This window comes from Pipistrellus hanaki (genome assembly GCF_964339955.1).
Source record: "Pipistrellus hanaki genome assembly, chromosome: 14".
Lineage (NCBI taxonomy): Eukaryota > Metazoa > Chordata > Mammalia > Chiroptera > Vespertilionidae > Pipistrellus > Pipistrellus hanaki.
The window spans coordinates 50213452-50230012 of record NC_140516.1 but is presented as its reverse complement, the minus strand read 5'-3'; the positions used below and the strand labels follow the sequence as shown (position 1 = coordinate 50230012).

Genomic DNA, 16561 nt, shown 5'->3' with positions numbered 1-16561 from the left:
TTCTGTCTGGCGTGCCAACAGGACACCTGGTGGTGACCACCTGGGCCTCGGGGGCACGTGACACCTGGGGGAGGTGATGCCTGAGGAAGGAGGTGGCACCTACTTGAGACAAGGGGGTCACGGTGAAGTCCATGAGGCCCAGCCCGTTGCAGGAATACATCTCCAGGGCGACCAGGATTCTGGTCACAGAGTTGATGTCCTCGTTGGTGCCCTGCGGAAGGAAGCATGGGGTGTCCGTGCGTCCAGGGGGCCCGGAGAGGGTCGGGGACATACCCTGTGAAATGCCAGCTCCGCGGCAGCAATCAGAGCCATCTGTATAAAAGTTTGTCTCCCGGTGGCCTTCCCACGCCCTCGGGAGGCAGGAGGTGACGCAGAGCGGTCAGACGGCTGGGCTGAGGGGCTGCAGGTGGAGGGCAGGCCGCCAGCAGAGCGGGAAAGGCCTTCCTTCCGTCCCCCTCCCATCGGCGCTCGATCCTGGCCGCTCAGATGCCCACCCTCACTGCCTCTCCGGTCTCCCTCTCCACCTGTCCCGTGCCCGCTGGCTCCCGGCAGTACCCCTGGGAGGCTCCCCCTGCAGCCACACATCCATCTCCGCTCCCATCCCCACTTGCTCCCCCAGCCCCCACGCCCACAGCCTGTGCTCACAGCCCAGGCTGCCCTGATATCTTGCCAGAGCAGGCCCCCTGTGGCCGGAATGCACCTCCGAATAAGGCCACGGTGAGCGCCGCTGAGGGTGGAGAGCGCCCTAGAGGCCCAGTGGCTCGGTGGACATTTGGGAGCGGGACCAGTGGGCTGGGGGAAGGGGAGACGCCACGGCCTGGGCAGTGACTGGACAGGAGGGCGCGGCCCGCTGTGCGCCGCCCTCCAGGCGGGCGAGGCCCCGGGGAGGGAGACGGGGAGGCAGCGCCCGCAGCGCACCTCCTCCGGGCCCAGCTTCGTCCCGATCTGCTGCTGCAGCAGCTGCTTGGCCTTCACCCAGGCGGCGATGAGCTGCTGCCGGGCCTCGATGGGCACCACCTCCTCGGGCACCGTCCCGTTGCTCAGGTTCAGGGCAAACTCGCACACCTGGAATGAAGGTGTGCGAGTCCATCAAACCGGGACTCTACATGGAGAAACCTGAGCCAAGACCCACATCGTTAACCGTACGCGGGCCCGGCTCTTGGTGCAGACGGCAACCGAGGCTTAAACGCCTGCCAAGCCTGGGCCCGTCCAGAGCAGCCGGGAGCCGAGATCTCAGTGTGAGACTCGTCCTTCCGCTCCCTCATCCCTCTGGCACGCCCCGGGGCAGCCACGGGGCGGGGGCGGCACGGTGGCTCCTCATGCCTCTCTCTCCGAGGGCACCTGCGGGATCCCCGCCTCCTCGCCCCTCGGGGCAGCTGCAGGTCCTGCCGCCTCCCTGAAGCTCACTAAGGAGCGCGCTGAGATCCTCTGAGCTAGGAGCGGGCGACGGACTCGCCAACACTTTTCCACATCCATCAAGACCGCGCCTCCCTCCTCCTCGTGGGCTCCTGCAATCGGGTGCACGCTGATCGGGAGGCAACCCTCACGGGACAAGTGCTCCCGCTTGTTCACAGCCTCTGGCCACGCACGTGGTCTGTGGACGTGGTCCTGCTGCTCTGCACCCTCCTGGCTTCGCACCCTGTTGCCATCTGTGCTGGAAAGGCCAGCACAGGCAGCCCTGGGCCTGGGGACGGCCGCGCTGCTTCCTCGTTTCCAGAGAAAAGCCTGTTTTCCCGTCCTCGCTCAACGCCCCTTTCCCAGGGATGGACAGGCTGACAGTTTCACCCCCACTGCTCCCTGTCCTCACCCCGGGACCCGGACTGCGGTGAGGGGCCCCCCACGAACCCCGCCTCCTGCTTGCTCACACAGCCGGCTATACCTCCACCGCCGTCTTGATTTCAGAGATGGCTCCCTGGTCCAGCGGTGTGTGCATCGGGTTTGGTCGAATGACCTTTCTAGATTTTTCCGGCACCTGGGTTGGGACCCAGGTGATAATTAGGCCTCGAGCCAAAGCGTTGCAGAGCATCGCCAGCGTGGTGGGGTCGCTGGAACACAAGGTGTCAGCGGATGAAGCACAGCCTCAAGGTGTGAGTCCCTGAGTCCCGACCGCTGTGCCTGCGGGGCCCCGGCTTCTGGGATTGAACAGAAAGTGGCCGGCACCATCCGGCACCTGCTCAGGGAGCCCATCTCGGGCCTCGAGGGAGGCAGCCTGTGGTGACCTGCTATGGTGACGCTGTTCCCTGACACAGGTGCCTTTGCAGCGGAAGGCGGCCCTGGGCCACGTGGGCTGGACAGAAAGGGCCAGGGTAAGTGGTCAGAGTTTCCATCGGTCACCAGAGCAAATGGGCTGGCACCGAACCAGAAACGAGGTGGCACTAACGCGTTTATAATGGCCACAGGTGGTCTCCGTGTGCTCAGAACCGAGGACTTGGACCTTCGTCTGAGACAGAAACACCCAGCCCGGCGGCCACGAGGCGGCCCAGGCTCCAGGCCCCGCAGGTGCCACGTCAGAGGCCGAGCCGGCCTCACACCCACAGGCAAAGGGAGACCGCAGGGCACCTCCTCATTTCACGGCCCATTCTCTTTATTATTCATAACTAAAAACACATCACAACCGTACGCGGCCGCATTCTGACCCATTCCTTCCTGAATTTCTACTTTAGCATCAGAAACAGGCTGGGGCCCTAACCGGTTTGGCTCAGTGGTAGAGCGTCAGCCTGCTGACTGAAAGGTCCCAGGTTCGATTCCGGTCAAGGGCATGTAAATTGGTTGCGGCCACATCCCCAATAGGGGGTGTGCAGGAGGCAGCTGGTCGATGTTTCTAGCTCTCTATCCCTCTCCCTTCTTCTCTGTAAAAAAAAATCAATAAAATATATTTTTTTTAAAAAGAAAGAAAGAAAGAGTCTGGGCTCCCAGGCCAGGCCCGGCCAGCATGCAGGCTCCTGGGAGCCTCCTGGACCCCCACACTCTGCTCCGAGAGGCGGTGTTTGGCTCAGGGATGCACAGCTAGTGAAGGGGGACCCTGGGGTTGCTTGAGCAGCCCTCCCCGTGGCAGCACTAAAGAAGGGGGACACCAGCCCGACCCCAAAGCCCTAGGGCCAGGACCCACCCGTTGTGGCCGACGACTTTGACGATGGTCAGGAGGTGGTCCAAGGCGTCCACCAGCTCCTTCTGCCGGCCGGCCATGATGAGGTGGTAGTTGTGGTTCAGCATGTACACCATCGCGTTGTGCACGACCCAGGCTTCCTGGATCTCCTGCCCGATCTCCGCGGACCGCAGCCAGCAGTTCATGGCGTACTGCGACAGGCCCTCGATCCAGCTCCTGCGGGACCCACTCGCCACGCTCGCCTCTGAAGCAAGACCTTCCCCGGCGGGCAGCACACAGCCCGCGTGACGTCGGCCCAGGGCCCTGCCCGGCTGTGGAGCGGGGTCAGAGAGGTGCCCCTGCAGGGGGGTGCCTGCCACGCTCTCTCCTGAAGGACCCTGGACCTGCCCAGTCCCCCTTCTCCACCTGGGACATCCCCCGAGCACGCACACAAATCGGAGCCTCTCGCTCGGTACCGGGTCTACAAAGTCCCAGCCTCCCCGCCTGAGGGCAAAGTCCTGCCCAGGGCCACCCGCTGCCTGCCCTCCCCATGGCCGCCCCTCACACTCCGGCCCTCTCCTCACAGCGGCCAGGTCCACTCAGCACCGCGGGCGAGTGACCACTGTCCACCTGGGTCTGGGCGTGGAAACCCTTCTGTGAAAGGTTTGTGACCAGGCTCTGGGGCTCCAGGTCGCCTCTCTTGCATGTCTGCCTCTGTGTTATTCCACAGGTTCTTAAATGGCAACACCACTCAGCTCCCGGGCTGTCCAAAACCAGGCCCTGGGTCCGATGTGGCCTGGCCCCGGGTCTGCTGACCCTCCTGCAAATGGAAACGCCTGGGCCTGGGCCCCAGACAGGCGTGGCAGCCCCGCCTGGTGGCAGCTCTGAAGCCGACAGGGACAGGGGACCTTCCATCAAGTCAGACTACCCGCACAAAGTGGCGCATGCTCCCTTCCAGGAGCCGGCGGCTGGGGGCCCCGGGGCACGCACACCCGGGAGGCAGGCCCGAGGCGGCTGGGAGAGCGAGCCGCCACCTGCACACCGGGAAGAGAGAGCAGGCCTTCTCCCCCCTGGGTATGAGGGTAAGATCAGTGACGGACGGCACAGCTCCCGGGACGTGAGTCTACACCCAGTCCCTCACGTTAAAAAATACTATTAGATTCAAAAACAGCTCCGAGTGTCATTGTTAACACAGCCCCGCTTTCCGCGTGCCCTGCTCGAGGCATCTCCCGCGGGCGACTCTCCTGGACGTTCCACGGGAAACGCTGTGTCATCCACAGGGGGCCGTGAGGTGTGGCCCCACACCTTTTCCTCTGAGCCAGTCACAGAGTGCCCCTCGCTCTTCCCCACCTTCTCACTCTCACAGCGGGAAGGTCGGGATGAACACAAGCCCGAACCCCTGCACGCCAGGCCTGGGGCTGTCCTCACGCAGGACACCAGCCACGCTGCTGGTCGGACACAGCCCCGCCCTCTGCTCCACGCCTCCGCCGGCGGCCACAAAGCCCGGGCTCCATGGACAGACGGTGCCCCGGGCGCAGAGGACACGGGGACCCCGTCGGTCACGCGGCACCTACCTGTACGTGTTCCACTCTGAGTTTTCCTCGGGGGACTCGGCCACGTAGCCCATGGGGTGCTGGCTCAAGTTCTCGGGGGGCTTGGGGTGGTCATTGAGCGCCACACCCTCTGCCTGGAGCAGGTGCACCGTGGCCTGCGTGGGAACGGCGTGGCGGAGAGGTCACGGAGCCACGCCCCGTGCCAGGCACAACTCAGAAACTACTTCGAGGGAAAATGTATGGCAAGCATGTCACATTTAGACTTCGGTGTTTCTCCCAGAAAACCCCAGAACCCAGGTGACTCCCTATACACGGTCTCATTTAGGGAGCAGGGGTGGGGACACATGACACCTCTGCCACCCCAGCAGGAGGTGGGGTCAAGGCCGAGGGCAGTGCCACCACGGAGGACTGAGCGGATGCTGGAGGGGACCTGCGCACAGGACATACCTCGGCGCTGATGAACCCCACCTCCGCGAACTTCCGCAGCAGGCTGGGGGACCCCGGCCGCTGGAGCTGGATGTGGTCCTGGGCCTTGGTGTCCGGCGGGTCGTCCCCACCCCGCTTCTTCTTTACTGGGGGGACAGCAGCGCTTCAGGCGCGGCCAGGGGCCACAGGCAGGACCCGCCCCTCCCGGCTCTGGGGTGGGCGGGGCTCTGAGGGGTGGGCTCTGTGCCCAGGAGGGGGTGGAGGGAACGTCCCCAGGGGCGGCAATGGTGCCCCCATCTCTAGCTGACCCTACAGGCTGCATGTTCTTGGTTTTGCTCATGCAGGTATCCCGCCAAGCCTGCCAGCCTGCCTCCGGGGCTGCCTCTCACCTCTCACAGGTCCCTGTGTCTCAGCTGCCCAGAAACACACACACACACACACACACACCCCGGGACCTGCACCTGGACTCACTCCCGGACCCCGCTGCCCGCCACGCTCCCGGGAAGCACGCCTGCACGGAGCTTCCACACTCGGCCTCGGCCACGCCGTCAGCCTCGGCACTCAGCACTCGGCCCACATTGGGTCTCTCACGCACAACAGGTCCCTTCCCTTTTCTCACCCCCTAACGGCCCTAAAGTGACTGTGGATGTCAAATAAGATGATCGGACAGGAAGCCAGAAGCACAGAGGAGGAGCCTTGTCAGCAATAATGGCCCTGTGATCACCACCCTCTCACCGTCCCACTCTCGGGGTGGCCCTGTGATCACCGCCCTCTCACCGTCCCACTCTCGGGGTGGCCCTGTGATCACCGCCCTCTCACCGTCCCATTCTCGAGGAGTGACCACATGACCACTCCCTCGCCCGGGATGACCCTGACATCACTGTCTCCCCATCATGAGCAGTGTCCGCAGCCAGCTGCAAACATCTGTAAAATCCTGTTTGCACTTGAAGGCCCACTGGACTCCAGTCCTTGCACACCAACCCTTCCCCTCACGGCAGGACCAGCTCCGGCCTCTTCCCGGGCCTGGCGGCCGCTGCTGGGCTCCCAGCCTGGCGGAGAGCCGGGTGCTGACGGCGGGTTGGCCTACCTTTCTTTGCCCGCGCCATCTTCTTCACCTTGACGCTGTCGTACAGGAGGCAGAAGCGGCTGGCTGTCCGGCAGACATCCCACACGCCTTGCTTTCGGGCAACCTTGGCCAGCTCTGCCCAGATCAGCACCCTGCTCACCAAAGGCCCAAACGAAGGGAGACGTGAACTTGGCTGCGGCTGGCAGAAGCAGAAACCACTAGAGTGACTGCCCCTGAGAAGAAGGAGCTGGTGGGTCCGCAGTTTCAAGGTTGCAAAAAAGCAACGTGAGACAATCAATGCTCACAGCCGGGGGGCTTGAGGCAACAGGGTGGTCTGGCAGGGTGGGGCTGTCGCGGGGGGCTGGGGTGAGAGGGTAGGGGGTGCCCGAGCCTACTGTCAGGGCAGCCACACCCCCGTCATCTATTTAACATGCTTGGCCTTGGGGGCAATGGGGTGGCTCCCTGCCAGGCCCCCAGCCGTGGCTTCCTCCTCCATGTGGGACCGGGGCCGCGGTCAGCTCAGCCGTCACAGACGGTTGGTTGCTCTCCAGTGACAGCCACCCCGTGGCTCGGGGCCTGGCTGCCGTGAGCCTGTCCTCCTCGGGGTCCCCACGCACCTCTCCTTCTCATTCTCGTTCCCCAGGCGCCGCAGGTGGCCGGCCACTTTCTCCACGCTGATGATGTGGTGCCGCGCCTTGGCGTAGAGGGCGGTGAACCGGCCCCTGTTCCTCCCAGTGGAAACTGAGGGCGGAAACCAGAGGCAGACAAGGCTGACCTCATGCAGGGGGTCACGTGACGTGGAGGGACTGCACCTCCGCTCACAGGATGACCTATGCAGCCACAGTCACAGTATCCCCAGGCTCTGGGCTCGGACAGAGCGCAGAGAGACCCTCCTGGGACATTTCCGGCCTTTTGATGGGAGTCAGGTCGAGCTAACGGTGCCTGTGAGGGGGATGAGGGGGGGAGGTGCCAGGCCGCTGGGCACAGCCTGTTGCAGGCTCATCCTGGTAACCCTGCCCTATTCTGTCCCGTGGCAATGCCACCCAGGCCCCAGTTGGCTCTCCCTCATGCCGGTGCCTGCCCAGTGCCTGCCATCCCCACACCCAACGCCAGGTGTCTGAGCAGCTTGGCGCTGGAGGCTGCCCCTCCTGGCACATAAGCACGCGCTCTGAGAGTTCAATGTGAGGGCCTGTGGGCAGAGGGCACGGTGCCCCCCCCCCCCCGGGCCAGGGCCCAGGAGGAGCTCGGGCTCGGAGGCAGCACCCACCTTTGGTCTCGTTCTCGCTGTCGAGCACGATCTGGAAGGTGTCGGGGGCCAGGGCCAGGCCGGCGTTCACCAGGAGGGCCCGCTTCTTCCGGACGCTGTCCTTGGGCATGGCCTTCTTCGCCTGGACACGGGGGAGAGGGTTCCGGTCTCTCCCGGGCGCTCTCGGGCTCCGAGAGGCCCCGGGGGGCCCGCGCCGCACCTGCTCGATGGCCATGATGGCCTTGTCCTCGGCGCGCTCGGGGGACTGGTAGAGCATGGAGCAGAGGCGCAGCCGGTTGAAGGCCATCTTGAGCTTCTCCTGGTAGAGGCCCTGGCTGTCCAGCCCCATGGCCTTCTGCAGGTGCTCCAGGGCGGGCTCCAGGCGGTCCTCGTCCTCCTCGATGCGCGCCATCTCCATGTGTACTTGGCAGCGGAGCAGGACCATGAGGCTGGAGAGCAAGCACGGGCGGCGTCACGGGGTGCGGGGCACGCCGGCCGCCTGCGAGGGCCTCGGAGGCACCGCGCAGGGGGCCTCCACATCCCGCAGGTGCCACCCGCCTCGCCTCGAGGACTGGCACAGAGAGAGGAGGTCCCTGCCAGCCACAGGGGGTCTGAGCCCTGCAGGCTGAGCCTTGGTGGATGCGAAAAGGTATTGAGGGCAGCCTGACCCTGCTCCTGACGAACTGCTGCCTCATCCCTCCCACAGCCTCTGCAGCCCTCCTTGAGGACGGGTGCCGCCCCCTGCTGGCGGCTCTCGGGGGAGAATGAGCTGGATTTCACCCTCACTCCTGTTGTGGAGGAACTCCGGCCTCGCTCTTGCCCGCCCGCGTGTCTCCCCGCTCGGAGGGGACGGCCCGGACACAGGCGCGCGAGCTACCTGTCCACCTTCTCCAGGATCTCGGCGATGTTGGTGAGCGGCTTGCGCAGGTGGTGCCGCAGGTTGTGCTGCAGCAGCGGGAGGCACAGGTTCCACTGGGCGGTGCACACCACGTGGATGACCTGGGGGCTGCCCAGGCGGATGGCTCGCTGCAGTGCGATGTCCAGCCTCTGTATGATCGTCAGCTGCGTCTGCACAAAGGGCAGCGACCAGGTTGGGAGCCTGGAGGACGGGTGCTGGTGGGTCACCTGCCTCGGGTGGACCCTGGGCGGGCCCCGGGGAAGTCTGAGGGTCGGGGTGAGGTCTCTGCCATGTCCCCGGCGCCCTCAAACGTGGCACAAACCGGGCTCTCACAGCGGGCGGGCAGGGTTTACCTCCACAGCCACGCGAACGTAGATTTTAATCTGACTTTCGAGTCTTAAAGCTTCTAATTCATACTCCAAGCATTCAACCTCGATCAGCTTCCCAGGGTCCTGCCGAACGCAAACAGGGAGGTTTTTCAGGAAGGCGATCATACACACTCGTGAACTTCAACGACAATTTTAATCAACTCCATGTACTCGGTAGAAAATCAGCAGATAAAAATCATAGCACAAGGATATATTTTAAAATGTTTAACGTTTATAAAAGATACAAAGATTTAAGTGAAAAGGCTAAAAAGAATTGTACCTTCTGAGCTGCCCACAACAAAGACGGAGGGAGACTCCTGGGCTCCCAAACCTCCCCCTCCCCCCCCACTTCCCGTCCGATCCCAGGGGGCAGTGCCCACACCCCCCGTCACTGGACGCTTACTTTGCTGCCAATGTCCTGCAGGTCTGAGAGGCAGCTGGCGGCGATGTCCTCGCACTTCAAGGTCAGAGAAAGACGAGCTAAGTCAAAAAGCAACGCGAGTCTGGGGACAAACGCAGAGCAGCAACGCCTCAGCCGGTGCCGGGAAGTCGCCCCTCCGGCCGCTCAGGCGTCCCGTCCGCAGGCACCGAGGCAGGAAGTAAGAGGAGAGCAGGTAGCCTGGCCTGCAGCTCGGCTGCTCCGAGCATCATCCTGATGCGCCAAGGTTGAGGGTTTGATCCCTGGGCCACCGTACATACAAGAGTCAACCCATGAATGCACAGGTGAGCCAAAGAACAAGCGATGCTTCTCTCTCCCTCTCTCTCTCTATCTCTCTATTTCTATCTCTATCTCTATCTCTCTCCCTCCCTCTCTCCAAAATCAATACATTTTAAAACCATCTTTAAAATACAATAAAATTTACATGGCAATGCCAAGGACCTATGATGGCCTGAGCAACTCTGAGAAAGGACAAAGCCAGAGGACTAACCTACCTGACGGTAGGACGCTACGTGTGGCGGACACGTGGCGGGAGCGGTGGAAGCTGCGGTGCTTCCTGAATCATTCGTTCCCTTCCTCCCGCCCTCGCCAGATCTCGCTCCGCCACGAGCAGCGGGGGAACTGGCGCATAAACTCTTACTTTTCCTCCTCCGGCGAAGGCGGGCTCTGGTGGTTATAGGCGACTAACTGCCTGTAGGTCCTCTTCAGAATGTTGTTGGCATCTTCGGGTAATTCATTTTTATCCAGTTTCCTGGAGTTAATCCAAACACAAACAACCCAGCTCCCGGTGGGCTGATTCAGACCATCCTACCAAAACACTCCGAGTCCCCGAACCTGTCTCTCCCCCCGAACAGAGGCCTGGAACGAAGCCACCTCCTTTCTCTCCTCAGCTCCTGGTCGACTTTTCAGGCGCCTCACGCGCCCCCACCCCCAGGCCCGGCTCTCTTCCTACATCACCGAAAGCTAAAACATCCCGGGCACTGTGTGCCAGCCCCTCCACCGGGCCAGCCGCACCACACAGCCCGCCCTGCGGGATGCCACGCCTTCGCACTGGCTGCCCCGGGACCCAGGCCTCCTCGCTGCCCTGGCCTCTCCCCTGCGCTGGCATCTCGCCCCCGCTCCCCCCTCCGCAGCAGCAGGTCTGTGCCTGGGTACCACTCCTCTCCCTGGGCCCTCTGGCTGCCCCAGCAGGGTCTTACCCGCTCCCCTGGCTTTGCCGAGTCTCCTGGCCAGGCTCCAGCCCCCCCTGGGGTAGAAGCCCCCCTTCTTCACGGCTGTCCTGCAGCTCCCCCCACAGGCCTGCAGAGAGGAGGCCCCGGGCAATCCCACGCCTGTCCTCCCTCCGTGAACACTCACTGTGTCAGCAGGTTGATGTGGAAGATGATGGCCAGGCTGGCGGAGCTTTTCGTTTCTTCCTCTAAATGAGTCTCGTCCATCAGTTCGTGGCGCACCTGTTGTAAAGCGGAAAGGGGAATCGATCCAGGTCTCAGTGAAGGATCAGGTAGGGATCAAAAACCGCGGTTAGCTATTCCTTCGCAAGCATTCCTTCGTTTGCATCTGCCTGCAACGAACAAGTATCTTTTCATTAATTATGGTTGGCACTTCGCTTTTCACCTCTAACTTGATTTCCAACACAACCTGTAATAGGTTATGAGTGCTCTTCATACACATTGCTCTGGTCATCACTTTCCAGATTTGCAACTGTCTTTAAAGGTCAATGCCATGCCGAAACCGGTGTGGCTCAGTGGATAGAGCGTCAGCCTGCGGACTGAAGGGTCCTGGGTTCGATTCCGGTCAAGGGCATGTACCTTGGTTGCGGGCACATCCCCAGTAGGGGGCATGCAAGAGGCAGCTGATCGATGACTCTCTCTCTCTCATTGATGTTTCTTACTCTCTATCCCTCTCCCTTCCTCTCTGTAAGAAACCAATAAAAATATATTTTAAAATAAATAAATAAATATAGGTCAATGCCGAGACAGAGGAAAGACTCGGGGTCGCGGTGAGGGACGGCTGTGGTTGGTGGTGTGTGTGTCTGCGTGCGCTGTGTCCCTCGGCGGCTGGACCTGCCAGCTGGTTTGATACAGTTTTCAAAGCAAACTGAAGGCGCTGAGCAAAATCACTTCTTTGTCTCCCCGTTAACCCGCGACTCACCATCACAGAGAACAGCTGCTGGTACCGGTGCAGCGCATGCTCCTTTATGAAGGGCGCGGCCGTGGCGCAGAACTTCTCGGCCTCCTCTCTCCTTCCAGCCTGCAGGCAGCACTCGAGAAGCTCCCTGGGTGACACAGAAACAGCGGACAGGAAACGCTGGGGAAACCACTTTCTGTCGCAAATGTCTAATAAAGCTGTTGTGCTTGTGTTATTTTCATGTTTCACAGACACGGGGCGGGCCAGCTCCTTACCCCAAGCCACCGTCCGGCTTCGCAGGGATGGGGATGGGGATGGGGAAGGGGATGGAACTATGGGACAGGCTCACATTGCCTGTGTTCTGAGTAAAAGCACACAGACTGTTGTAACACCCATGTGATGTCATCCACAGTTAGAACCATCTTCAGACACGTCACACAGAGCAGGACGCTCGCTACAGAGGTGATCGCCCTGGGGGTGATCGCCGGCCCTGGCCCGCCTCCACTCACAGCATCAGCTCCGCCTGCCAGTCCTTGTCCTCCTCCTCGGTCTGGTTTAACACGCTCACGATCTGGGAGAGGCTGGGGATCAGGAACTGGTAATACCCGGGCTTGAGAAAGGGCCTCACCATTTGCCAGTAGAGGACCGAGGCGTTATAGACCAAGAAGTAATACCTGCGGCACAAGACGGAAGAAGTCGGAGGTGAGGTGGGAAGCAGAGCCTGTCCCCAGCCCTCTTCTAGAAAGAAAGCTGAAGCCCTCTGTCCCCAGCAGATGGCAGCAGTCCCCTCTGAGACACACGGCCCACACTGCATGAACAAACATGCACGGCCCTTCCAGGGGCAGCCTGGTGCCCTGCTCAGACAGCAGCTCAGCTCCGGCCACAATCGCCCAGCCACAGGCTCCCGATGCCAGACTGGACCACACCTCTCTCATTCAGTCACTCCACAAAGTACCCAGCTTCCCATGAAATATACCACTGAGCAAGGCCTCCACTGGCTCCCACGGAATAGACAAGAACAGGCAAGAGCAGAGAGAATCAAGGAAGGCTTCCTGGAGGTGGCATCCTGCTGAGACCCAAAAGGTGGCCAGGAAATCAGCCAGGAGAGCAGTGCAGGAAAAGAGGACTGGCAGGTAGAGGAGGGGGAGCGGAGCCTTCGGGGAGCAGGCTGTGTGTGCACACAGGAAAGTGGGGGGGGGGGTCAGGGCACCCCTGGGAAGCTGGGCTTCTTCCTGAGGGCTGCAGGGAGCCACCTGAGGGGCTGAGTTCAGAATCACAGGGGCTGATTCGCCCCTTTTTATACAGGCCTCTGGGGGGGGGGGATGAAGTTGGGGGGACTCTGCCTTGTAGGACCCCGGGTGTCTGTAGGTCTTCTCCACTGGCCCTCAGATGCATGCGTGATGCTAATTAAAACTATTACCCAGGAAGGAGAAGGACTCGGGGTGCTGGCAGTAAGACAGGGCTTCTGGTTCCTTTGTGGGTTTACTCAGAGCCCCAAACCCCTGGCATGCAGCAGTGAGCAGGCCCCTCCCTGACAATGCTCACCGTTCCCGTGTCCTGGCCCCAGGGCATGGTCCCCTTGAAATGCCCACTGTCCTTAGAACCTCTGGCGTGAGACCACTGGGCTTCCCTGTCTGCAGGTCCCCAGGGAGGGAGTCTGGGGCTGGGCCCTGCATCTCCAGCTCCTATCACAGGCGCCAGCCAGGGAAGGCCATCAACGGCAGGTAGTGGGACCGTGAGTGAGTGAACCCAGGATTTAAGCTGAAATCTCCTTAAAATGTTGTGTCCTGTCTAAAAAGGTTGCGTCCAAGCTCACATAGTGTTTTTGATGCAGCAAGGATTAATTAAAGAAGAAAACTGTTGGAGTCTCAGCCAAATCACCTCCACAGACATGAGGCCTGGGCCCAGGTGGTGGCGGGGGGGACACAGGCCAATGGGGGCAGCGCAGGGAGGGAACGGAGATGCTGAGCCCCCGAGAGGCCCGGGAACTGGTGAAACGAGGCCCACAGAGGAAGCTGATGCAAGTCACTCTGACCAGAGCAGAGGAAGCAGCCACAGGGACTGTGCCCTCAGCCTAGCGCTACCTTAGACACGTGGGTGACATTGTAAGTGCACTAATCACACAGTGCATGGACCAGAGAGAACCACTTGGTAGATGCGAAAGGTCTAAACCTTTCGCACAGTCCCGTTGGGAGCGACAGGACCATGGCCCACCTAGGTTCTCCTTTGGCGAAGTTGATCACTTTCATGTACTGAGTCACACAATTTTCAAACTCCTCCTAAAACAAAGAATTGCACAATTAGCCGAAACCGGTTTGGCTCAGTGGATAGAGCGTCGGCCTGCAGACTGAAAGGTCCCAGGTTCGATTCCGGTCAAGGGCATGTACCTTGGTTGTGGGCACATCCCCAGTAGGGGGTGTGCAAGAGGCAGCCGATAAGTGATTTTCCCTCATCGCTGATGATTCTATCCCCCTCCCTTTCTCAATAAAAATATTTTTAATACTTTAAGGTTTGTGTAGCCTGACATAATTTTGGAAGGGCATGTCAAATGTTAACTGTTGTGACTCAAGTTGTGGAATTTTGAGGAGAATCAAGGCAACCTCCTGGGGGAAGCAGAGTAGGACGGACGCCTCATCTCACTGGCAATACACACTGTCCATGTCCAGCCTCCTGGTCCACAGGAACTAAAGGGAAACGCAGGGCGCCCTGGCTGGTTTGGCTTTGTGGATAGAGCATTGGCCTGAGGACTAAAGGGTCCCAGGTTCGATTCAGGCCAAGGACTCATGCCAGGAGCTCTATCTCCCACCCTCCGCCCCGCCACCAGGGGGCGTGCAGGAGGCAGCCAATCCATGATTCTCATCATTAATGCTTCTATCTCTCTATTCCTCTCCCTTCCTCTCTGAAATCAATAAAAATATATATATATATTTAAATGAGCTCCGGGAACCGGCTCTCACCAGATTTTCGGTGGACTTGGGGGCACACAGCTGGGCCCTGCACAGGTGCGCTCGGCCCAGAAACTGGGTGACCGGCCCCTTCGCCTTGAAGTACATCTGGATGCAGTCCTCGCTCACCTCCGGCTGCCCCATCTGCAAGAGAGCACCGCCTGCCGCTGCCCCCTCCCCAGACGCACGGGCGGAGCTGGCGGCGCCCTGGGGGGCAGGTCCGGCGGCCTCTCCCGCGGGCACCCCGGGGCGCCGTGCCCGCCCCGCCCCAGCTCCCGGCGGAAACCCGGGACGGCCACCTTCAGGGCCTGCTCGGCGCACAGCACGAACAGGTCGGGGCTGAAGCTCTCGGTGGGGTCAAACTCGGACTTGCCCAGGTTGGCGGACTTGATCAGCTCGTACGCCCGCTTCAGGGAGGCGGCATCTGTCAGGACAGCCGTGGGGGAGGCTGGTGAGCAGCCGGGGGCCGTCGGGGGGGCGGGGAGGAGGGGATCCCGGGGGGCCTGGGCCAGGCTGCAGCCCGCCTGCCCCCGGGGCCGCCTGCGGGGACAGCGGCCCCTCCGCGCGGCCCCGCCCCGCGGCCGGCGGGGCAGCCTCAGGCCCAGAATCCGGCCTCCCGGTTCCGCTCCGGGGAGCGGGAAGGAGGGATTGGGGCGGGGGGTCCCCAGGGTCCAGAAGGACCTCGGAGTCCGGGTCCCGCCCACCCTGCTGGCTCTCGGCGCGGGCCAGCTGCTCAGTAATGACCAGGTCCATGGCGCCTCTGCCTCAATCCTTTGCAACCGCTGGCGGTTGCCTAGCGACAAGGGGACGCGGACCGGTCCTACAGGTCGGCAGCGGGGCCACACTTGTCCGGAAGCGAACTCCCCCTAGTCTGCCCTATGCGTTCCCCAGACTGGGTGAGGGCCTCCGGGGAGCAGAGCGGGGCTGAAAACTCCCCGGAAACACACAGCTTCGGAAAAGCTGTCCCGGCTTATCAGACAGGGACAGACAGTGGCATGTGACAGCTAGGCGGCTGGAGAACCCTACCTCACTCTGACACCAAAATAGCTCGAGAGGTATCAAGAAGTGAAATCGAGAATAAAATGAGGCCAACAATTCCCCAAATAAAGCAGATGGTTTTAAGAATTCTTGGACTGGGAATGAGAAGGGTACAAAACCCAGAGACTATAAAAGAGAGGGTGGTGACCCCATAAAAAGTTCTAAGTGATAAAAAACCTCTTTGAGTAACTGAGGAAACATTGGCAACACAGCCTCCAGGCGGAGGGCTGTTTCCGTAAAACCCTACAGATCTGTAAGCAACGAGCCCGCTCAGCAGACACACCCCGGAAGCAGACACCGGCGGCATTCAAACACAATGATCTCATAATAAAGAGTAATATGAAGAACAAGAGAGCATCCTTCACCTACGGGGGGAAAGAGAAAAAGGTTTGACAAGACAGTGGTTTGGGGAGAATGTGGGAAAACGGAAGGTCAGGTGGGAGAATAAGCTGGTACCACCTCTGAAGAGGGCAACTTGGGGATATCTGTGGCAATTCCCAATGCACACTCCCCTTTTCCCAGAATTCCACTCCCCCAGCCTCTGTGCGTGACTCAGAGTGAGCCCCAACTTCCTGCTTCTCTCTGGCCTTCGACCTGCCCCGTTTGGGGACCCCAGTCAGCCCTTGGAAGGCTCCAGGCAGCAGCTCCTGGGGGGCCATGGCCAAAGAAGGATGTCAGGGTGTCATTGAAATCGAGTAACTGTGGGGAAGGGGTAGGAGAGGGCATTACCTTTCAGAGTGATGCTCTACTCTATCTGTTTTGTGAGACTGTGGCCAGCACTGCTCCCCCTCACCTGGGGCTCAGAGCAGACCGGGTGGAGAGAAATGTGTAATGAGATGCAAGAAGTACTGGAGGAACAGAGGGACAGAGGAGGAAAGCCAGGACAGACAGCAGGGCGGAGCCAGGCTGCGCCTGCAGGCCGGAGGGGTACCCAGTGGAGAGGACTGCTGGGTCTGAGTGCCTGGTCACCTCCTACAACCCCTGGAGGCCATGCTGTCTTCATTCACCCACGGACGGGCACAGGCGGAATCCTGCCGCGGGGCTCCGAGGTCGCTGCAGGGTGGGGACACGAGCTCTGGAACAAACCCAGGGGCTCTGGCCCCTGCAGGCCACACTGGTCAGTCAGGGACCTGCCTGAGACAGAGAGACGGTGCTGAGTGGGGGGCACGGGGCTGGTGCGTGTGCTGCTTGGGGACCGGTGCCCGGGGAGGCTTCAGGATATTTCACTGCCCAAACCTCCGAGTTTGCCTCCTGGGCTCTGCAAGGCGGCTACTGACTACGAGAGCAGGAAAGCACACTGGGCCTCGCCTGCATTTGAAGGCGAAAGAGCCTCCACCTCCTGGTCCTGCAGCTCTGCGCCCCGAGGCGCT

The 16561-nt window shown here is 61.2% G+C and overlaps 1 protein-coding gene across 1 annotated transcript in view; it reads right to left on the bottom strand.

Annotated features, from left to right (window-relative positions):
• CFAP46 (cilia and flagella associated protein 46) overlaps nt 1–14906 on the bottom strand; it is a gene marked incomplete at both ends in the record, with an annotated part of 51324 nt that extends 36418 nt beyond the window's left edge. Inside the window, 21 exons of the mRNA XM_084904397.1 lie at nt 104–211; nt 919–1065; nt 1880–2045; nt 3110–3322; nt 4660–4793; nt 5086–5210; nt 6152–6282; nt 6748–6871; nt 7398–7518; nt 7597–7825; nt 8254–8444; nt 8628–8726; nt 9046–9145; nt 9722–9832; nt 10438–10532; nt 11233–11356; nt 11718–11882; nt 13423–13487; nt 14166–14297; nt 14453–14577; nt 14858–14906. Coding sequence (XP_084760523.1) covers nt 104–211; nt 919–1065; nt 1880–2045; nt 3110–3322; nt 4660–4793; nt 5086–5210; nt 6152–6282; nt 6748–6871; nt 7398–7518; nt 7597–7825; nt 8254–8444; nt 8628–8726; nt 9046–9145; nt 9722–9832; nt 10438–10532; nt 11233–11356; nt 11718–11882; nt 13423–13487; nt 14166–14297; nt 14453–14577; nt 14858–14906 — 2754 coding nt within the window. The remainder of the gene's footprint in view (nt 1–103; nt 212–918; nt 1066–1879; nt 2046–3109; nt 3323–4659; nt 4794–5085; nt 5211–6151; nt 6283–6747; nt 6872–7397; nt 7519–7596; nt 7826–8253; nt 8445–8627; nt 8727–9045; nt 9146–9721; nt 9833–10437; nt 10533–11232; nt 11357–11717; nt 11883–13422; nt 13488–14165; nt 14298–14452; nt 14578–14857) is intronic.
• Between the last annotated feature and the right edge of the window lie 1655 nt (nt 14907–16561).